Raw genomic sequence first — 23,735 nt, 5'->3', positions numbered from 1 at the left:
AGCCATGACTTGAAGTTAAAAGATTAGATTGGCCTCTCTAAGTTTCTATTTTCTCATTTGCAAAATGGCAATTATGATACTTGTACTACTGATATCAAAGGATGGCTGTGAAGATGGAACAAGCTAAGTGATATATACATACATACATATATATATATATATATATGTATATATATATATATATATATACATAATATTAAAATGCAGTTTCCGCTGTGAAATTTGCCAGATCCTTTCCAAGTAACTGCACAAAATGAATATAGGCTGTGGCCAGTTTTATATTGTTTTCTCATCTGATCAGGCACAAGAAATATCTACAAGAAATGATCACTCAACAAAAGTATCAATCTTTTTTTTTAGTTTTTTTTTTTGTAAGGCAAATGGGGTTAAGTGGCTTGGCTAAGGCCACACAGCTAGGTAATTATTAAGTGTCTGAGACTGGATTTGAACCCAGGTACTCCTGACTCCAGGGCCGGTGCTTTATCCACTATGCTACCTAGCCACCCCAAAAGTGTCAATCTTGCAGAAAAATAACATTGGGTAAAGAAGAAATGGAATGAGGTTTTTGCTTAAATTTTCTAAGGAAAGTGATTCCTGCTACCATCCTCACTAGGAGTCCTAGAAAGGTTTAAAAGTGATAGGAATGTATGTGAGAAAATAATAGCCAAAGTGATTTCCTATCAGGAACCATAGTGCTCCAGGATGATGGTTCACTCTGTCCAAAACAGAACTCATTATTATTCCCTGCAAATTCATCCCTCTTCTTAATTTCATTATTTCTATCAAATTATCACCATTCACCATAGTAACCCAGGTTCAAAATGTTGGGTTCTTCCTTGACTTTTCACTCACTTGTCTTCTCCCCATATATCTAATCAAAGACCAATTAATTCTACTTTTGCAACATCTTTGAAGCCATGCCATTGTCTTAAATTTCATGGCTGTCACCTTGGTTTGACAGTTCTATAATTACATAAGTCACCTGTGACTTGACTGAAGAATCTAGTTAAGCCAGGTAATGAGAATGGGAAGCTAAAGTTGATTTTGAAATAAGTAAGAAAATCATTTGAGAGCCATTATAAGTTCTTGAAGAAGGGAATGACAATAAATACTTCATGACATTTTAAAAAATTCTTAAATGTTTTATTGATGCTTTTTTCTTCTTTTACATCATTGTCCCTTCCCAATGATCCCCTCCCCTCATAAAAATACAATAATGATATTATTGCATAAGCAAAATACTTAATAATATGTTAGTGGAAATAATCAAGCACCAATCCTTGACAGAGAGGGATGAAAGAGTATCATGGAAATCTCCTCTCTCTGTCCCCCACCTCCCACATACACCCTATTCATAGAAAAGATTCCATCAATAACAAGATTTAAGAATTCACTCTCTAGTTGATGCTATGTATTGAATATCCACTCTGACATATCCTTCAGTGAGTTAGATGTGCAGGATATTAGGTAACTCAACAGGGTCTTCATAAGAATTAAACTTACAGAATAAAGGTATCAAACCGGGAGTTTATTTTGCAATAAGCATAAATGCCAGTTCCCCTCTGACTTCCACTACACTGTTATCGAAAGATGTAATGGACAACCAAATAATCTTTTGATAAGAAAGAAGACAAAAGTAGGAAATGAAGAAACATGCAGTTAAAAAGTGATCCATATGTTTCAATGATACTACTGTATTTGTATACAAATCCAGGCTCCAGGCTCTGGAAGGGGAGATTCCAAAATCCCAGATTCAGTTATTTCTTTGCTGCCTGAAATAACGATTGTAGGCAGCACTATATCCATGAATGAAGGCATAACGTGAACAGAGAGTGTAATCATCGCATGCTTCTCGTTGTATTTCGTGGGTTGGCTTGGTGCGTTCTCTGGTCCTGTCAAAAGAAAAAAGAGATTCATGAATTGATAATGATAATATGAGAAAAGGGGAAAGAAAAGATTAAATTATTTTGAGAGACATAAAGCCACAAAGTGATAGGGAGAAAAATGAAAGATATAAAGGAGAAAAGGAAGAGGAATGATAATTATTTGTGAAAACAAGACTTTTAGTTTTTCTTTCCCCTTCTTTAAGACACTCCACAAATATTTCTCACTGGACTGATTTGATCCCTTCAGGATTAGTTCTGAGTTATTCCTCAAAGATTTGGTTATAATTAGGAATTCCCATGAAAATTACCTCCCTAAGGCTCAGTGTTTCATAATTGATAAAAATTAATAGTAATTATAAGTGACAGCATAAGTATAATAAGCTTTATTAGTTTAAAACTACTCTAAGACTTTTAGGATGCCTTGTTTAATACTTTAACTGATTTATGTGTGATATCTCTAGATCCTCACAACAATAAAGCAAAAGCCCTATTATTATCACCATTTTACAGATGAAGAAACTAAAACTGAAAGCAAATAAGTAACTTGTTTGAGGTCAAACAGCTAGTAAATATCTTGCCCAAGGTCACCCAACTAGTAAGTATCTGAGACCAGATTTAAACTCAGATCTTCCTGAAATCATCCAGATGTTCTTTCTGAGGTCTAACCTTTAATTGTAATAGAACATGGGCCAAATTTTTACCTAAGGAAAAAAGAGAAGATTTATAATTTAATCCACAGATTACCATAAAATTCCATTAGAGATCATCACTTCCACTTCCACATTCCAGTGAACCCTTTAACCAAATGAGAGCAGGATATTTTGGAAATAATTGTTTTCTGTTTGGGAAGCACTAAAATGTTCTGATTCTTTCTTAGAAAGTTTATGATTAAACCATGTGTTTTAATATTTCTATCTCTGAAACTTTCATATCCAGTTTAGAGCAGTTTTATCATCAAATTGTATATTTTTAACACTTATTCACACATTCATTAAAACTAAAACCTAACCCTCTCCTTATATCACAAGAGAATATAGTTTCTTGGTTTAGACATGCGATGATACATCACACCTAACACTCTACCTTCCTCTCCACTACCCTTTGTTACTCACCTCTCTTGGAATTTGGCCCTCCATCTCTGCTGAGGTGACATAAAGTTATTGGCCTTTCTCCTGTTAATGAAAGGAGCTAAGGAAATAAAAATCAGAGATGCATGATTTAAGAAACAGCACAGAACTACATTTCAATGAATCCTGGCACTAACCTAGCTCTGAGACACTAACCTAGGGAGAATTACTTTTTCCCTTTTTTTCTGGATTGGATCTATGATTTCACTGGTAAGGAAAATTTTGGGTGAGGAGATCTCACATTTCAATATGGATCAGAAACTGTTCTATAGTTTACAATCAAAGAGTTGCTTGGAGACTGAGAGGTGAGTCACTTGCCCAGGGTTACACAGCCAGTTTATGTCAGAGGTAACATTTGATCTTGGCTTTTCCCACTCCAAGGGTGATCTTTTTTGCCACAGGGATTCTCAGTTCATATAATCACCAAAAGTTGGGGGCCCAATACTGATGAATGGAACACTCAAACAGTCTGCCTCCAATTTAGTAATTTTCTATCATTCCATCAAATTTTCCAGCTCTATGAAGACTGCAGATGCAGGCCAGTTTGAATTTCCAAAAGAAAATTTAAATCAGGTTACAAATAGGTTGAGCGCTGTGTCCCAGCCAGAGAGCACAGCTCTCAAGGCTGACTTAGTGATACAATTTAGAAAAACCACCAGAATTTTCAGATACTGACTTAAACTTTACCCAATGGCTCAAATTCTCTTTAGTCAGCTATTTCTAATTTTTCATCAAATAAGAGTAGGAATGTATTCTTATTGCAGATCATTTAAGAAAATTTTAAAAATAATTTCACTTACTCATTTCATAAGATTCCATGCTCTCATGGGACTCTGGGGAAGAAGAAACAAAATCCATTTTATTTATGGCATAGTTAAAATTTATACATACCAATGAAAATGAAGGGATAGAAGGAGAATATTGGGAATATATTTAGCAAAGGAGATATTGCTGATTTCAGGGAATAAAAACATGTGAAAAAGGATTTCTAACTATGTTCTGATTGGCTGCATATTATTTTACTTGTTGTCAGAAGAAACTAATCACATTTTTACCTAAAGAATTCTGAGGGTCTCAGATATAGGGTCAGACTAAAAGTTAGATCAGTCACAATCATTTAGTAAACTACTTCGTATTGTTTGTTGTTAGGTACTGGAACCCAGAGACAAAAGGAAAAATTGTGCCTGCCCTCAAGAATCTTACATTTTTCTTAGTGATACAACAAAAGTAAAAAGATTTTTTTTTTTAGATTTTTCAAGGCAATGGGGTTAAGTGGCTTGACCAAGGCTACACAGCTAGGTAGTTACTAAGTGTGTGAGGTCGGATTTGAACTCAGGTACTCCTGACTCCAAGGCCAGTGCTCTATCCACTGCGTCACCTAGCTGCCCCCAAAATAGATATTTTGAAGAGGAAGAAAGTTCCAGACCATTAGAATGAATGTTCCTTAGATACAAACCTTTCTCTGTATCCTCACAGTTCCTCATACATAATTAACATTTAACTTAAGCTTGTTGATGACTAACAGGTTTGTTATAAAAGTCTTCTTGTAGGATGTGACTTGGGCTAAACCTTGAAGGAAGGTAAGGATTCTAAAGGGAATCAAGGAGGAAAGTGCATTTTATGAAAGGGCAAAGACCTTGAAGAAGTAGGGGAGGCAGATGATGGAATACTGGATTGTGAGATCAGCAAGGTGGACTACCATAAAGCATATTAAGTGGAATATCAATTAAGTCTGGAAAAGTGCATTGGAGCTAAATTATAATAATCATTAAAGGGAGTTCTAGAAGCTTGTATTTTATTATTGAGAAAATAAGGAGGAATCTCTGACAATTCCTGAGCAGGGAAGTGAAATAGATTTGTGATTTAGGAAGATTATTTTGCAAGCTTTGGGAATGGATTGTCAAGGAAATAGGAAGGACAAAGAGAAACGAATTAGGGGCTATTATAGTAGTGATAAGAACTTAAACTTGGATAATGGTTGTATGAGTAGGCAGAAGGAAACTGATAGGAAAGATATTTTAAAGGCAGAATTGATGAGTTTCTATTGGTTGGATATGAGTGAAGGAATAAAGGAGTCCAAGGAGGACCCCAAAGAAGGTGGTGTACCTGGATAATTTGGAGGAGGGGAAGGTTTAAATGTGATGAAGAGTTTCATTTTGGACATGTTGAGCTAGAGACATTCTGGGGAAAATATCTAGTAGGAAGTTGGTGATGTAGGATTAGAGAGAGTTTGGGAAAAAAAGCTTAGGAGCATATATATATACACATATACAAACAGATTTACACAGATTTGCATAGTCATGACAATTTGATCACATAGAAATTGATGAGCTCTCTGAAAGACTATAAAGAAAAGAGCTCAGGACAGAGCCCAGGATCATATAATGTGATTCACACAAAACCCCCTTTTTTCCTCACAGGGGTATTTTCTAGACACAGAAAGGATAAAGTTCAGCAGAGTACATACTTAGATATTCTCCAGTCTATGCAGATGCCAGAACTAGGGGTCCACTCTAATAGGTCTATGAGGATTCTGAAGGCCACTTAGGCATCTGTGTTTTGACTAGTAAATTAAACATAACTACTGAGCATTAGGTCAGTTTGATAGAGATGTAGGAAATGTATAGAACAATTTTGTGTTACTGAGTGTAGCATTTAGAGCTGCTAAGAAAAATAAGTTTTAACCAACTTATATTTTTATAATTGTATTTGCTTTAAAACGTTTCTTAGAAAGTAGCTGAGGAATAAGTTATGTGGCTGCAGTGGATAGAACACTGGCCCAGGAGTCTGGAGGACCGGAGTTCAAATCCAGCCTCAGACACTTAATATTTACTAGATGAATTACCTTGGGCAAATCACTTAATCCCATTGTCCTACAAAAAATAAAAGATGTAAACAACAACAAAAAATAGATGAAAAGAGAAGTCAAATCAATTATTAGATAAGTTATAGCTATGACTTCAAAATGAAGTTGAGAATTAGGAGTATTATTAATATAATTCAGGACAATATTTTCACCTGAAATTGCCAGATGATTAAATAAAAGTTAAAATCACTTGGATAATTGTCTTACATTTTTTCTTCTAAACTTGCATATTTAGAAACAGGTAGATATTTAACAACACAAGAGGTGCCATAATCTGACACAGAAGGTTCATAAATTGTGCAGTGACTCTATGAGTTGAGATTTTTCTCCTGATTGGATCATTTTAGAACAAAGATCGATTATTCTAAAGTTTTCTAAGGTAGATGTCACCACTTACCTTAGATAGTTTAAGCCAGGGTCTAACCTTCCTAACCCAGTCCCCCTCCCCCCATTTTGGATTTCAGTAGGAGTATAATTAAAGTGAAACTGCAGGGACAAGTTAACCTGAATATTTTAGAAACAGTTTTGGAGAAAACATCTAGTTCACTTTACAGTGAGAAGACGGAAACCAAAGTTAAATGACATCCAAAGATACATAGCTAGACAATGACTCCATCTCCCTATTCAGTGTTTTTATATTGCATCCCATCCTGCTCCTTCTGAGTTGTCATCTCTTCTTGTTCCATCCTCATTAAACAGTTAAAGCTTTCCCAAGAAAGGATGGAGGCTTGAAGAGAAATGGAAAAGTAAGCAACACAGGAGATGTAAAGTAGTGAGAAGGAGAAGAAATCTAGGGAGATGAGGACATAATGAATTAATGGAAATAGAGAATGAAGTCAAAGAGGAAGGAGAAAAAAGAGAAGTCCAAAGTAACATGAAGAGACATAGAGGATGGAAAATTCAGAGAGGTAATCTTACCATAGCATAGAGCTATCACAGCTAATGCAGCCAGAAGTGTGATAATGAGTAACGTCTTCATGATCTTTCCCTTGTCCCTCTGTGTAGCTCTCACTCTCCTTGGCAGCTGTGGGTAGAATGAAGCTTCCTATAAGCTGCTTCTAAGAGACTGGAAAATTGAAGCAGTGGTGTGTTTTTATTATGAGAGCTGGAACAGCTGGGAGGAGAGGAACGAATGGGAGGGGTCCTGGAGAAGGTGGAGAATGGTTTGCACTTATTTGCTCTGGTTCTGTTCCCAGACATTCACTCTTTGCAGATTTTATCAGCTGTGGGCCAGAAGTTTTCTCCCACCCCCAGTTTTGACCAGTGCTACAAAGGGAGGCTGCTCTCGTATAAAAGTTCTGACCACTATGTGCTTGGAGTTAGAGCCAGACCTCAGGTAAGGGTCCATGGAGAAGGGAGTTACTAAAAACATGTTTACCTTTATAATTCCTCTTCTGATATGCCCTCCTGACTCTTCCCACAATCTCTTTAGCCTCAAGACATAGAGCCTATAGTGTTTCAATGACCTTTCTGATCGAGGAGAAGGGGGGGGTGCCCTAGGATAAAAGACAGTTCACATCTCCATGTTACCTGGTCTCCCTATTGGTGTTGGATTTACTCCAGAGGGCAATCAAGTATTTTCTTCATGACCTACAACTTTTCCAGGCAAAAAGAGGGAAGACAAATGTTATGCCACCCTGACAAACAAATTCTGCCTGTTTTCTTGGCATTGCTGTAATAATTATGATTATTATAGCTAGCAATAATAGAGTACTTTAAGGTTTTTAAAGCACTGTACATATATCATCTTATTTGATCGTCACATCCCTGTGAGATAGGTGCTATCATTATTCCCATTTTATAGGTGAAGAAGTTGAAGCTGAGGGATTTATGGATTTGCCCAGTCACAGTTTTTTTTTAAGTTTTTGCTAGGCAATGGGGTTAAATGACTTGCCCAAGGTCACACAGCTAGGTAATTAAGTATCTGAAGCTGGATTTGAACTCAGATACTCCTGACTCCAGGGCCAGTGCTCTATCCATTGTGCCACCTAGCTGCCCCCAGAGTCACAGTTTTAAAAATCTCTGACACCACATCCAATGCTCTTACCCACTGTGCCACTCAGCACTTAGTAATTTACCCATCTTATTCTGATATAGGGCACCTAGGTGGCACAGTGGATAGAGCACTGGGTCTAGAGTCAGGAAGATCTGAGTTCAGATCTGGCCTTAGATACTTTCTAAATATGTGGCCCTGGGCAAGTCACTTAACTTCTATTTACCTTAGTTTCCTCATTTGTAAAATGAGCTGGTATAGAAAGTGACAAACCATCCAGAAAACCCTAATGGGGTCATGACTAGACAGACACAAATGAAACAACTAAACAACATTTCCCCTGAGCACCCCCTTGCTGGATATCATGGCTCTGAAGTACACAGAATCTTTTTTCTTTCTAAACTTAGTTCTCAAATACATATATGCCATTTGTATGCTTGAGATGGATTGGAAATTATTCCTTCTTTGTATTATACAAGAAGCTTTTAGAATGCACTAACATTTGTAAATTGACATAAAATAAATACTTAGGTACAATGAAGACTGTTTTTTTTTCTGCTGTTAAAAATATGATTACTAAAAAAGTAATATTGAAAAGTATTTATTGTTTGTTACCTTCTCAGTATAGAGGTAACCAGAGATGCATTGGAGCATTGGGCCTGAAACTGAGAAGACCTTAGACATTTACCCTGAGTAAATCACTTAATTTCTCTTTGCCTCAGTTTCCTCAGCTATTAAATGGGGATAATAATAATACCTACCTTAGACAATTTAGATCATTTTAAAATGCTTGTTCTTAGCCCCCTTTTCTTCTTTCCCCATTTGGTTATTATAAATATCTGTACAAGGAGACATGAACAAAGAAATTCATATATCTGTAAACAAGTGTCTACTTTCATCGTGATCTCTTAGTGAAGCTGTGCTATTATTTCTTTTCTTACCAAGAGCATTTACTTTGGTACTTGTGATTTCTGGTTAACCTGTGTTCTGCCTCTTGGACAAATTTATGTCTTGGCCATATTTACTCTCCCTTTTGACTATGGGTACACTCTTAGAGGTCTTGTGTCAGAGAAGCGACCTCCTGGGGAAGTGTTATGACTTTTCTTTCCTCCTTTCAGACTTTCATTTATTTTCAGGAGCATTGATGATCACTAAGAGGAGTTTCATTTTGCTCTAATTTATATTAAGATTCCAAAGGGTTTGGAAGGCAGTAGTGGGGGTCTGTGACTCCACTGGATATTTTCCTTTCTTGGGGACGGTCCAGCATACAGTCGAAAATTAACTTACATTTCATAACATTTTCTGTAGCTCCTTTGATACAAAATTCACACATACAGCCCCATCCTAAGGTGTCCTTCAGGTAACACTCAGATATGAACTTGGGTTTGGAGTGACCATGGTGGTGAGAAATGGTCAGAGAGAGGAGGAGGAGAGGTCTTGCATGTAAACAGAAATGGCCCTAAACTGTTAAACAAAATACTCAAGACACCCTTAAACAGAAGAGTTCTTGTGTTTGTCTCTGGTCAGTTCTGCCACAGTGACCCAAGGAATAGGACCTCCCCCCCCCTTTCATACCACAACTTTATGACCTTTGTTTGACCTCTGCCTCCTATCCTGTCCCCTTCTCTCAAAATGACTCAGCTAAATCATAACACTTTATCAACTACTCTAAATGAAAAATCTTCTTTTAGTATCATATGAAGAATTTTGGGGTATGTACAAATAGGAGACTTATAGTCAGTTTAGTAACTGAATTTTGTTGGATTTGCCTTAGCACATACATTTGGCTTCTCAATGATCTTCAAGGCTTCCTGACCTTGTCCTTGGATGCACCAAACCTTCCCCCCACCCCCTTTTTTGGCTGTGCGATGGCAATTGCACCACTTAAGTTTAAGCTGGAAACCTTGCTTCAGACTCTTGACATGCTGCACTAGTTATTCTATTTTTTTCCTGCATCCATACCTAGAAATCTTTGAACTTTTCTAATCCAAGGCCCCTGCAGTGCCAGGTCTAGTTTCACAAATAGTGCCTCTTCTGTTTTTTGCTGGAATATCCCTAGCTATTTCTTTCTTCATTCTCTGGAACCTTTACAAAATTTTCTCTTCAATTAGCTCTTTAAGAAGTTCAATTGGTGGAGGTGTAACTAGGTAGATATTTATCTGAAAAAGTTTTTGGAATCTTAGAGATTTGCAAGCATAATTTGAGATAACAGCATATATAACATTTATAAAAATTAATGTAATCTTTTTTTTTGACTTAATAGAGCCATTAATAGTGATTAAGTATCTCCTGTTCCCAGGCCTCTTCCCTCCCTCTGACAGAAGAGAGATGGGATCCTCCATTTGAGGAAGATCATCAAAACCCACCCTGGATGTTTCTCCTGAATTTTATAATCTCTAGAAATTCATCAAATTTGGAATGATTTGCTTCTCACTAGAGGTCTTCAAGCAAATGTTGAATGATCACTTGTCAGATATGTTAATAGTGGAGATTCTTGTTTGTCTAGATAGGACTAGATCACCCCAAGATTTCTTAAAATACTAAAATTTTATCTTTTCCTGTTCTTGAGCTCTTTTTGGTTGCTATTATATATCATTATCTCCATTCTTCTCCAGAATATTTCATGTCCCATCCTAAATTACAATTTATTATTGCAGAAGAATTGCATTTTATATCAAGATCACCTTTCCTCAGATCCTCATGGAAACATCCAAGGTGATCCCAACTTTCAGGAATAACATGGATGCACAGTATAGTAGAAAGGGTACTGGACTAGGAATTTGGAACCCTATAAAATTCTTAGCTTTGTTACTAACTAAATGTGTGACTTTGAGGAAGGGAGGGAAAATTTAAGGAGGAAGAAAGGAAAGAAAGAAAGAAGGAAGAAGAAAGGTTTGAAGGGAGTAAAGGAAGGAAGGAAGAAAAGAGAGAAGAAAGGAGGAAGGAAGGGAAGGGAAGAAGAGGAAAAGAAAGGAAAGAAGGAAGGGAAGGATGAAGGAAAAAAGGAGAAAGGAAAGGAAAGAAGTCAAGCATGCAGTCTAATCACCAATTCTTAATTATTCTTTATAAATTTCTTTAAGGAAGTACTTAGAAAAGCTTAACATTTCCCAATTTCAGCCTTTGTGTTGAGCTTTTAGGAGTGACTTTGCCTCAAGAGCATGTAGTAAAAGTTCTAGTGCAATAATGATAGTTTCTCCTTTCCTCCTACCCCAACTACCAAATTCTGTGAGAGTAGGAAGACAGAGAAAATGAACAAAAGATGCTAGGTGTTACATTGAAAGCTAGAAAGATGGGTACTGATCCTGATGTTTAGTTGTTTTGGTTTTGTCTGATTCTTCAAGATCCTATTTGAAGTTTTCTGGGCAAAGATACTGCAGTGGTTTGTCATTCCTTCTCCAGTTAATTTTATAGATGAAGGAACTGAGGCAAACAGGGTTAAATGATTTTCCCATGATCACACAGTAAGTGTCTGGGACTGAATTTGAAGTCAAGTCTTTCTAACTCCAGATCTGGTACTGTTCTTACTGCTTCACCTAATTGCCCCTAGAGAAACAGAGTACCTACATTTGTGGCTAAAATAAGATAACAATGAAAAATAATAATAAATCCTTTACTTACTCTCCAGTTCTATCTACCTTGGCCCCAACTTTAATGTTCCTTTCTCCATTTGCTTTCAGACTATTAGGCATTCTTTGAGGAATTTTCCTGGCTTGAGTTAGATGTGTTCCCATTCCATGAGATTCAGCTTTATTTACAGAATGTTGGTTTTATGAGTTCAGATTATGATTTTACTGGCAGTTCCAAAAGTCTTAGCCCTGCCAAGAAAGGCAAGAGGAGAAAAGGCACAGAATGAACCTGGAGTTAGAAACAGAAATCACTTTCTAGGGACACCAAATAGGGAATGAAATGCAAGACAGAAATTCATTGACATCCAAAAGACGATTTAGAGAGAAACTTCTGAAGACCCTTTCCTATTAATATTAAAGGTCTCCAAGATCTTTTTTTAAAGAGCAGCAACTGCATAGAAAATTCTGCCTTTTGTCCAAGTCCTCCACTTTAGCCTTTGGCAAGGGTCTAATAGTCTTTGGACAATTCTGTTCCTCCCACTGAGCATTTATTAAAAGGGATTATGTCCAGGTCAATTTTGGGCTTTAGAATGCAAAGACAAAAATGAAAACTATCTCTGCTCTCATGGAGCTTACATTTTGGTAGTGAGGAAGATATATAGTTAACTAGATACAAGATAATTAAATGCAAAGTAATTTCAAAGTTGTTTGTTCTTTGTTCTTGATGAGAACCATGACGTCAAGGTGATGCCAAGACTTGCAAATGAATTGAATCTAAGTGAAGGTGGACTGTACAAAGTCACTCTTCTGTAATCATCTGAGTCCACTGGCAAAGATATAGATCAGGATGATTGGAGATGACCCAGATACAGTGGGAAACCTTGATCTTTTTAAATTAAAGTCATTCCCAGGTCTCAGTTTGACTGAAACAATACCTATTCAGTGATTAAGGGTAGGTAAGAAATGAAGCAATAAATGGCCTTTTTTACCTAGTCAAAAAAAAAATCATTCCAGAAGGGGAAGACTCTCAGTGTTTCTGGCCAACACAGAAACAATTCCTATTTATACTCACTGAGCCATTAGGCCCAGAACAATGACCAAATGAGGTTTGGCCTGGGACTTGTTGTTGGTCAATCAGTGAGAGCTAGAGTGATCTGGGTTTAAGGCATGCCCCTTAAGAAAGAAGTCTAGCCTCTAAAACTCCAAGATATCTTAAAATTTATATTCCTTTGGGCAGAGCACCTGCAAGTAAGGTTATGATACTCTATGTGAACAGAGGAAGAAAGAAGAGGGAGGGAGGGAGGAAGGAAGGAAGAAAGGAAGTTAGGAAACTTGAGAATTGCTTTGATTTGTTTGATCTGATTTATTATTAGTGATTTGGAACAATATGTCATACAATTATTAATCATTTATAATTCTCTTAAGGTTTGGGGGACAAGACTGAGTGAACATCTGTCAGGTATGTTTTAATAGAAGTTTTCTTCAGGATTAAGTTGGACTAGATAGTGTTTGAATTCTTTTCCATCTGAGAACCTGAACAGTATGAAAAGTTAGGCACAAGAGTATATTTGTTTTGAAATTTGCTTCAATAGGCAATATAGACTCATGTGGCAAAGCCTAAATGATTCTTTTCTTAAGAATGGGGAGGTCTTGGGGGAAGCAGAAAAGAAGCCTGTGGATAAAAAGCCACTGAAGATTATTGGAAGATGAGATAAATAATGAAAGGGGCAAATTTCCTGAGGAGAAGGGAGAGAATGGGGGCAAGGGTATGAATATTGGTTATGGCAAGGGGGAAACCTTGCCTCTCTCTCTCTAAGACTGTATCAAAGGAGAGAATGATGGTGAGGAATATGAAGCATAGAGTTAGGGAGAAAGTGACCTCATAAGTAATAGCTCACATCTGTATAATGCTTCATGATTTGTGAAATATTTCTTTAATCTCATACAAGAGTCCTATAATTTATATAATGAAGCATCCCTTTTCTAAACTCTCATGTCTGTAGAGACACTGCAGTATAAAGATTTAAATGACATTATGCTTTCATTAGGTTGGAAATTTAGGATTAGAAACCTTTTTCAGTCCCTATTAATTCCAACACCTTCCTTCTATTGATTATTTCCCAACAATCCTATATGTAGTTTGTTTGTCCACAGTTGTTTACATGTTGTCTCCCTCACTAGAGTGAGGCAGGGAACCTTCCTTTGCCTTTCTTTGAATCCCTAGCACCTAGCACAGTCCCTGAAATGCTTAATAAATTGTTATTGACTGACCCTGGAATGTGCCACATGAGTCTATATTTTTATTCTTTTGATTTTTGCATGGCCAAGGTCACACAGCTAGGTAATCATTAAGTGTCTGATGTTGAATTTGAACTCAGGTCCTCCTGACTCCAGGGCTCTATCCACTGCTCTACCTAGTGTCCCTTGGCTATATTGCCTACTGAAACAAATTTCAAAAAAATATCCTCTTGTGCCTAACTTTTCATACTGTTCAGGTTCTCAGATGGAAGAATATTCAAACACTATCTAGTCCAACAATCCTGAAGAAAACTTCCATTACAACATACCTGACAGATGTTCACTCAGTCTTGCCCCCCAAATCTTAATTAAGGAAAATCTATTACCTTGTAATGTAGCCCATTCTACTTTTAGATAGATCACTTGTTATGAAGTTTATTTTCCAAAGGTAAGGCCAGAAATGTTTCTTTGCAATGGCAACAGTTTTCTTCTAAAAATAATTTCAGTAGACCTTAAAATTCAAAGTCCATCCAGTTCAGTTAATCAGTCAACCAATATTTATTTATTTATTAAGTGTGTATTATATGCTTGACACTTTGATAAATGCTGGAGATACAAAGAAGGGCAAAGAACAGACATTTCTCTCAAGGAGCCTTCAATATAATGGGGAAGACAATAGGGAAACATCTAAATAGATATAAGATATAATAAACAGGGTCAATTGGAAATAAGAAAGGGAAGGTACTAAGCTTAAGGAGGACTGGGAAAGACTTCTTACAGAAAGTTAGATTTCAACTAAAACATGAGAAGACAAGGAAGTTAGGAGTACAACCATACTTGAGAAATCTTAGCTTTGAGATTTCCAAAGGGAAACCTATGATTTCCTAAGGAAATCCAGTTCACTTAAAAAAAAATACGACAATGGGATTAAGTGACTTGTCCAAAGTCACAAAACTAGTAAGTATCAAGTGTCTGAGGCTGGATTTGAACTCAGGTTCTCCTGACTCCGAGGGTGGTTACCTACTGGGCCTACTGAGCTACCGTGCTACGCCCTCATCCCCTGTCCACTTTTGGATAGTTTATATCCTACCTACATTTGCAGTCTCCTTTTTGTTCCTAGGTTTGCCTGCAACTAGAATAGGTTCGATCCTTTTTCCACATATATGTGTAAATGTGTATATGTGTGTGTATAAATGTTTATACATGTGTATGTATATTTCCTAGAATGTGATGTTCTGGTATGGGTTGACCATAGCAGAGCCTAGTGGGACTACCTCTCTTGTTCAGACCACTATGTGTCTCTTAATGCAACCTAAAAGTGAATTAGGGTTTTTTTTTTTTGATATCACACTGTTGTTTGAATTGCAATCCTCTGAATCCTCTTTATCCTTTTCAGATCAACTGCTGTGTGGGCAACTAGATGGGGCAGTGGACGGAGCACTGGCCCTGGTGTCAGGAGGACCTGAGTTCAAATCTGACCTCAGAAACTTAATAATTGCCTAGCTATGTGATCTTGGGCAAGTCACTTAACCCCATTGCTTTAAATAAATAAAAATTTTAAAAAGGTCAGTTGCTGTTTAGTTACAAGTCTACATTTTATATATGTGATCTTGGATTCTTTAAAAGAACTCAGTTGTAAGACCTTAAGTTATCTTTAGTAAATTTGATCTGCCTAGATTTCATCTAACAGTTTAGTTTGTCAAGATCCCCTTCCCCCATCCCCTCCTTTGTTTATTTATTTATTTTTCCAATTACATGTAAAGATAGTTTTTGACATTCATCCTTTTGCAAACTATAGGGTCTTACGTTTTTCTACCAACCCTCTTCCCTTCTCTTTCCACATGGCAATAGACAATCTGATATAGATTGTTCATGGGGGCAGCTAGGTCGTACAGTGGATAGAGCACTGGTATAAAAGTCAGAAAGGACCCTAGTTCAAATCCTACCTCAGTCTCTTGACCCTTACTAGCTGGTGATCCTGTGCAAATCACTTAATCCCAATTGTCTCACTAAAAAAAAATGTTTATAGGTTGTATATGTATAATTGTGTTTAACATATTTCCATATTAGTCATGCTATGAAAGAAGAAGTAAAACTAAGGGGAAAAAACAGTGAGAAAGAAAGAAAAAACATAAAAGTTTTAAAAAGTGAACATAGTATATACTCTCCTCTGCATTCAGAATCCGTAGTTTTTTCCTTTGGATTATGTATGGCATTTTCCAAAATCAGGTATCTAAGTATTGTCTCAAAATCTCTTTTTGATTTAGATTGTGCCATCTATTTTATTCTTCTTTATTTTCTTGATTTTCGATAATTTGTTAAATAGTTTAGGGTTAAATCTTAATTGTGCCCTTACCTTTTTTTCATTATTATTCTTGTTTGTGATGAAATGTTGATCCCTCCATTTGACATTTTCAGATTGCCATGTCATCTATATCTTCACTCAAATCATTGATTAAAAATATGAAATGGTACAAGGCAGGTCAAGCACAGACAGTCTGAAACCAAGCACATTTTCTGATTTAAGAAAAACATATTGTGAACTTAAGTGTTCTTCGATGCCATTTAAAGATGTTAGTGATTAGGAAAAGAAAGGGAGGGGGAGAAAGAGAAAGAAACTTAGTCAGAGAAATGGGCATACAGGAACTTCTGTTCCTTTTTTGTATTTTTTTTTCATATAATGGCTTGTGTCATTAATCTTCCTAAGAGATGCTTTGTATTTTTAATAAGGTTTTAATATTTTTAGTGTGCATTCAGTTGATAAAGATATTTAGACATCTGAGAATTTTTGAGAATGAGTGTCAGAAAAAGGTTTGGGGGGAGCCAAAAGGAACTTGGATTCAGATTTTGGCTGAACCCATTACTCTGGGACTCTTGAGAGTAACAGTGCTTAAGCACCACATGTTTGGTGCCAGAAATAAGTGAAATGGAAAATTAGGTGCCTAAGTCAAACTGTTCTTGGAACAACTAAAGGACCAGATTTGACCTTAGGTACTCTGATGATGTTGACATCACTTGGATTTTCTACCTTCAATTCTGATTGTATTAAGCTTTTGTCCCTGGATCACCCCCACCTCTAGGACCAGATGAAGTTTATCTGACTGGGTTTATTTCCTGTTCAGACTCAATGATTAAAAAAAAATGTCATTAACTGATCTTCCTGCCAACATGTATTTCTCCTTCACAAGAAAGGAAATAAAAAGCCTTGGCTAACTTGAATGATTTGGAAATCTAAACTGCAACAAATGATTTCCATATGATTTTTTTTTGATTGTCTTAATTATTCCAAGCATATGCCAATATAACAACCTTTAAGGGGTTTTCTGTGAACTTCCTAAAAGGAAAGATACTCAAGGCAGAAGTACCATGCTTTTTACACATATTCCTTCAGTAACAGTGAATACTCTGCCCCCCCCCCTTACTGAGGGCATTTCATCTCTTACTCAGGGTACTCTGGCACCTTTTGGAAGTTGGAGGATGGTCTCTTTTCTCTACCATTGCCACCATTGTGTTCCTCTAGTTTTAGTCTAAGCATACTACTTCCATTTAACCACTTAGCAGTCAAATTAGCTTTTACTGTACAAAAGTATAGCCTGAAAAAATCTACATTCTCTCCTTTTCCCCACCCCAACCTTTGGGTTATAATCTCTACCATGCCTCTCTCAGTCTGAAAAAGAGCAGAGGGATTTGATTCACTGCCTAACTCAGTTCCTAAAACCCAAGCTCCAAGTATAAAGCCATACAGGGTTTGTGTTCAGGAAAGTCTTGCTTCTAAGGGATTTCTTGCCAGGTTGATTGCAACACCTGGTCTGGAATGTTAGGCTCTAGACTTGATATGGCTCCAACTCCTCATTCAAAAGCATCTGAAGAGTAAAAATTCTATTTCTTTAGGACATTCCTGACCTTTTATAATTATTTTTGCTATTATAAAGAAAGTATGGTCAGGAATATATAGGTTCAAATATTGCTTCTGATACTAATTGTCATGAACAGGGAGAAGTTATTTAACCTCTCAGTGTTCCACCCAAATATCTAAAAGTGATAGATATGTTTCCCATCTGCATTATACTAAATATAGTGTTATCTTCTAATTTCAAGGCAGTTAAAGATTTGTGTACACATAGACAAAACAAATTATTAATTATGGTGATAATTTATATGACTTTCCACCTTTCTCCAAAGCTGGTAATAATTGCTCACTTCTTTCATCTCTAATAGTCTTTTTTGGGGGGGAGGGGGACTACCACTTATCACAAATTCATAGATTGAAAGCTTGAAGGAACCTTAGAAACCATCTTGTCAGTCCTTTTATTTTGTAGATGACAAGATTGTGGCCCAAGGAATGGAAGTAAGTTCCCCAGGGTTACACAGGTGACAAGTGGCAAAGCTGGGATAGGAATGAAATTTTTCTGATGTCAAATCCAGTCCTCTTTATATGATAACACTTGCCTTCCATGCCTATGGACATACTGTAGTCCAATTTTCTTTATAGTTATTTTTGGTTCCTGACATATCTCAATATAATTTTAGTCCCTTTTGGAAAAATAAAAATAACATTCATTTTTCTATCCTGTTAAGGTTTAGCTTAGTGCTTTATAGATGCTAACTACTGAATAATTGCCTGTTAAGTTGAACGTATGCATGCATAAAATTTTTTTTAAATTATATGTATGATGTAAGTATGCATTATCCCTTACACATAAATATACTAGACTACACAAAGGATCTGTGAATTATTCAACATGGGGAATTCCTGATATAGAAACACATTCTATAATTGCAGATTGCAACTCATTTATAACAATATTTAAATCCTAGGAAACTACATGAGACACTAGAAATTAAGTGACTTGGCATGGTTGCAAAGCCAAATGTGTTGGAAATCGGATTTGAACCAAGTCTTCCTTATTCTAAGCCCATGCTTCTAGTCACTACTTTATTCAGTCCTATATATGTACATATTTATAAATATATATATATATTTTTTATCTATACATACACATCACTAGGAAGTAAACCTAGAAAGGTAAGTTAGAAAGTGACTGAAGGACTTTAAAGGCTACATTTTGGAATTTTTTTTCTTTTAAAAACAATAGAGAATCACTGAAGTTTCTTAAAGCAGAGGAATGATAAGTCTGAGTATAGTAGGAATATTTGAGGCTAGCAGTAGAGTTAGTATGTAGCATTTATAGTACATATTTAGATTACAATTGGGAGAACTCTTTCAAGGTGATGGAATAAGGTAATTCAGAGAACTTAATTTCAATTTAGCATTTAAAAAATAGCAACAAATATATGAAATAAATTGAAAGCTGTGAAATTAAATTTACCTTGCTAAAACTAGGGGTGGGGGTGGGAAGAGATTTTAAGTGAGCAAGGAAAATAAAAACTCAAACACAATAAATAAATATCACAGGGTAAAAGGAACTTTACAGAAGATAGAAAGAAAAGATAATATTAGCAAGGATCACAAAAATCAAATTTATTCTATTGCAAAATATTCCACTATGAATAAGTTTACTAAGACATATAAAGATTTGACATCTCTAAAAATGAAATTAAAATTAGTAAGAGAGTAAAAAAGGAAGATTACAATGAAACAACATTCTGAATGAATTTTTGGAGGATTTTAATAAGAGAATTATCCTGACAAAAAACAAGAACAGAAAAACTAGTGGGTTTTTTTTTTTTGCTTGTTTTGGACTTACGGAAGTAGCTAAACAAAATGAAATATTTGAGAAGACTAAACAAATTAAAGTAAGAGCTAAAGGATAGAGCTCAAATAGATAATATGAGTTTTTGTCTTCCAGAAAAAAATGAAATTAGAGTCTGAATGCCTTATTTCAGGAAATTACACTAAAGAATTTCCCAGAAGTACTGAAAAAAAGGGATAAAGTATATCTTCTTGACAGAGACCACAAAATTCCAACACAAGTGGGAGTTGCATATTTCATCAGGATGTGCATCCAGAGAAATTTTTTAAGGTCAAGCATTTATTTTAATAAAGTACACTATTTTTGTTCATAAATTAAAATAACTAAATTTAACTTTTAGAAACCAACAATTAAACTTTATTTCAAAATGCAAACATAAAATAATACACAAAATAATATATTTTGAGGAAGAGGGGAGAAATTATTTTATACCTAGGTACAGTTGGCACACTCATGAACACCAAGAGAGGTCATAGGATTATACATTTAAAGACCATCTACATGAATCTCAGTACAAACTCATCCAATCATATTGTCATCAAGCTCCAATATATCATCAACAGAGTTATGGTAAAGGAATAAGAAGACAATCCAAATTGAGCAAATTTCTATTTCTGAGACAAGTTAGGAAAAAAGTTGGAATTTAATGTATCCTAAATCAAGGAAAAACAGACTTCATTTCCAAATTATCTATTCAGTAAAACGGAATATATCTTTGAAAAGAAAAGATGTTTTTTTAACTTAACAGAAGAATCCTTGACATTTCAGGAGAGAAAACCAAGCCTTTATGGGTCTTTGATCTGTAAATCATCCCTGAAGCAGAACTTTATCAAATTAAGGTAATTTTAAAATAAGAAATGGATATCTGTTTTGCTCAGGAAGCCTTTATTTCTTTAATGTCCCATTTTACAAGAGGAAGATCAAGGAAAAAGTAGATTTGACCAAATCTGCAAATTCTTCTGTCCTCTAGAACAAACAGAAAAAAAAATAGCTTCAATGTGGAGAAAGGAAAGAGGAAATATTTGTCCTGAATGTTGTCATCATAGCTGAAAAACAAGGAGGTGGAAGGGAAAGGGTGGAATGAGCATTCTTAAAGTAAATGTAATGTTTCCTTTGGGATATTCACCAAACTTGCACTTGAACTGGTAGTTGGGTTTCCACAGGGTGGCTTCTCTGGTTTTAGGGCTTACCTATGAGGTTCTCAATCTCTACACAATTCCCTCCAAAGTTTTTACATTTTTAGCAGTCTTGTCAGTAGATTTAATTAATTTTTAATGAAGGATTTACTCAGATGGCATTACAAGAAAAAAAACATATATACATATATGGAAAACATATATATACATATATATATATATATATATATATATATATATATGGAATATTTTATACACACTGATTTTTCACAACTCTGTGAGATAGGTATAATTGTTGTTCTCATTTAAGAGATGAGAAAATGAAAAAAGGAAAGAAGTTATATGATTTACCCAGGGTTATGGGGGCTGCTAAGAATCTGAGGTAGAATTTGAGTTCAGGTATCTTGAATTTTTTTTTATAGGCAATCTGCAAAACACTGAACTTTTCAATTGTGAATGCACATAGAATTCTAAAATAGGAAGGGGCCTCAAAAAAAAATCTTTCCTTCTCAGCTTCTCTCTCAGGCAGGATTATTTCAATGAGGACAAATGGTCATAAACTTCTATGTCTTTGCCATCATAGTCAGTAGTTTGAGAGATACTCTAGTAATTTTTCATTTAAGAACAATATGTTAGAAAGGATCAAATTCTGTTATATTTTATTTAATGGACTAGATGAATTCCCAAATAGTTGTGTGGAAACAAAATGTATATAAAATTACATTTTTCTTTTAATTTTCCTTTTATGGGAGATATGTTCTTTTGAGAAAAAATGTCAACTCCAAAGTATAATGCTTATATAACTTAGGAAATCTCTTCAAACCCATATTTAGAGATAAAGTGATAACTTGATGATATAATACTCCCCAAATTTTTAAATATGAATGTGGTATTTAGGCTATTTTTTTTATTTAGGCAAGTGTTCAATTACCTACAAAATTACCTACGAATTACCTACGAAATATAAAAATGATAGCTTCAGTGAACAGAACACCCCAAACTGAAAAAGTCTTTTGACTTGTGTAAAACTGTTCCCTTATCTTTATTGTTTCTTAATATTTACTTCCCCTTGGTTTCTCAGACCTTATTTCCTCATTCAGTACTTAGAGTAAACTTTTGAATTGAAAAGTGATTAAGCTGATCAAGGTTAAAATAAGATAAATATTTTAATGGAGTATGAACATCTATAATAAGAAAGTATATTTAATAAAGAAATTAACAGAAAGACATGGCTATGGGGTGAAAGACAGTAATTTTTGGCTCTATAGCTCATTAAAGGATGTAAAACAGATCAGACCCTGGTTAATGAATTATTTAAGTTAAATTCTATATATCAAGTTTTTGACTTGAAAAGGCATACCTGTCAATTATATATATATATATATATATATATATATATATATACATATACATATATGTATATATATATATAGTGGCATCTTGATTTTGTGAGGTAGAAAGTTTTAGTTGGTTTTTTTTGGAAATTAGGTGGTAGGAAAGGAATTGGTCAAAGCTAAACTATACTTGAAATATTTACATTTATTTTTTCATTTGTTTGACATTGTTTTATTTTTTCTTAAAGACACTAACTTCCACTTATCCAATTCTAATTTTCCTCAGTGAGTTTTTCTACCTCTTTTTTCCATTTTGTCAATTCTATATTTTAAGTTCTTTTCTTAGTGAATTTTTGTACCTCCTTTTTTATTTGAACAATTTCTTTTACAATTAGATAAATTCTATTTTTAAGATGCTATTTTCTTCAGTATTTTTTGTTCCTCTTTTTACCAAGCTGTTAGTTCTCTTTTCATAATTTTCTTGCATCACTCTCATTTCTTTTCCTAATTTTTCCTCTACCACTCATCTCTTTCTTAACTTTTCCAGGAATTCTTGATGGCCTAGAGTCCAATTAGCATTTTCCTTTGTAACTTTCCACATTGTTGTCTGCTTCTAAGATAATGTTTTGATTTTCCCTGCTACTGTAATAGCTTTTTTTGGTCAAATACTTTTAGTTGTTGTTGTCTACCCATTTTTTCCAGCATTATTTCTTGACTTTGAACTTTATGTTAAAGTTGGGCTCCACTTTCTTGGGAGTGGGGAGACACTATCCCAAGCTTCAGGCTTTTACATGCTGCTATTTTCAGTGTTAGTTCTGGGGCTCTGAAAGTTTTTGGTGCTTTCAAAGTGATGTGATCTGGGGAGAAGTATGGTCACTGCTCTACTGGGCTGTTCTCTTATCTTTTCCCAGGAAGGGTCTCCTCTTGCTCCTCATGGTCTAGAACTGTGTGATCAGGTCCCTTGCTCTCTTGTAGTACACTTTTTTTTTTAGGTTTTTGCAAGGCAGATGGGATTAAGTGGCTGCCCAAGGGCACACAACTAGGTAATTATTAAGTGTCTGAGACTGGATTTGAACCCAGGTACTCCTGACTTTATCCACTATGCTTTATCCACTGTGCCACCTAGCTGCCCCTCAGTACACTTCTTTTGACCTTGGAACTGTGACCAGGGCTTTTCTTCTTTGTGACAGATCATAATTGCTCCTTTCCACCCTGGAATTGGGAGTTCAGAACAGCTTATGGGCAATGTAATTGTCCAAGAATGCCAGCAAAGGGTACCCTATAATCTCTTTCTGCCTCCTTTACCACCTCCTGAAGCTGCTGCTGTCTTGGTCACCTCCCAGGCCCACTACTGGCACTCCTGTGCCACTCAGGGACTACACCTGCCCTGATATTACAGACCTCCTAAGTTATCTTAGCCTTGGTAAACATCTCCCTCTGAATTTTTGTTGGCTCTGCTGCTCCAAGTTATTTGGGGGGAAGGTTGGGAAAGTTGAGCTGAGTCCTGGCCTGTCCTCCACCATCTTGACTCTACTTCTAGATGTTTCCTTTTTGACAACTCTTTCTGAGTTGTGGCTGGATAACCAGATCTTACCCTTACTTAGAGTGTTGATCTTTCAGTGCATTTTCTAGATCTTCACTTCTGTAGGATGGCCTAAAATCGTGTAATGACCATTTACTTAACAATTACCAGATGACTTATATTTGATTTCTTTAGGTTTTTTAAATGTTCTCCTGTCAGTCTATGAAAATGTGATATTTTAGATAGCTAGCTTGTATGGATGGATGAAGGATGAAGAGATATAGAGAGAGACAGACAACATATTAGATGAAGAATATGAAATGTTAGTGAAAGAGGGTGTGTGTGTGTGTGTG

General features: G+C 35.6%; 2 protein-coding genes across 5 annotated transcripts in view; one reads left to right on the top strand and one right to left on the bottom strand.

Moving 5' to 3' along the window:
- C7H12orf60 (chromosome 7 C12orf60 homolog) overlaps positions 1-23,735 on the top strand; it is a 144,964-nt gene that overhangs the window by 58,260 nt on the left and 62,969 nt on the right. The window contains exons 3-4 of one of the 4 annotated variants that reach the window (XR_012470164.1): positions 7,076-7,215; positions 10,172-10,435. The exons of 1 other annotated variant lie outside the window; for it this stretch is intronic. The gene's annotated coding sequence lies outside the window, so the exon portion shown is untranslated. 2 more of the 4 variants (XR_012470165.1, XR_012470168.1) reach the window with 2 other exon arrangements.
- On the bottom strand, positions 1,117-6,986 carry MGP (matrix Gla protein). The gene is made up of 4 exons (XM_074194380.1): positions 6,798-6,986; positions 3,814-3,846; positions 2,999-3,074; positions 1,117-1,892 (listed from the first exon to the last, which is right to left on the bottom strand). The coding sequence occupies exons 1-4, from the start codon at positions 6,856-6,858 to the stop codon at positions 1,754-1,756; spliced, it is 309 nt and encodes a 102-aa protein (XP_074050481.1). The 5' UTR covers positions 6,859-6,986; the 3' UTR covers positions 1,117-1,753.

Source organism: Macrotis lagotis, chromosome 7 (genome assembly GCF_037893015.1).
Source record: "Macrotis lagotis isolate mMagLag1 chromosome 7, bilby.v1.9.chrom.fasta, whole genome shotgun sequence".
NCBI lineage: Eukaryota > Metazoa > Chordata > Mammalia > Peramelemorphia > Peramelidae > Macrotis > Macrotis lagotis.
This window is presented reverse-complemented; position numbering and strand designations above follow the sequence as displayed.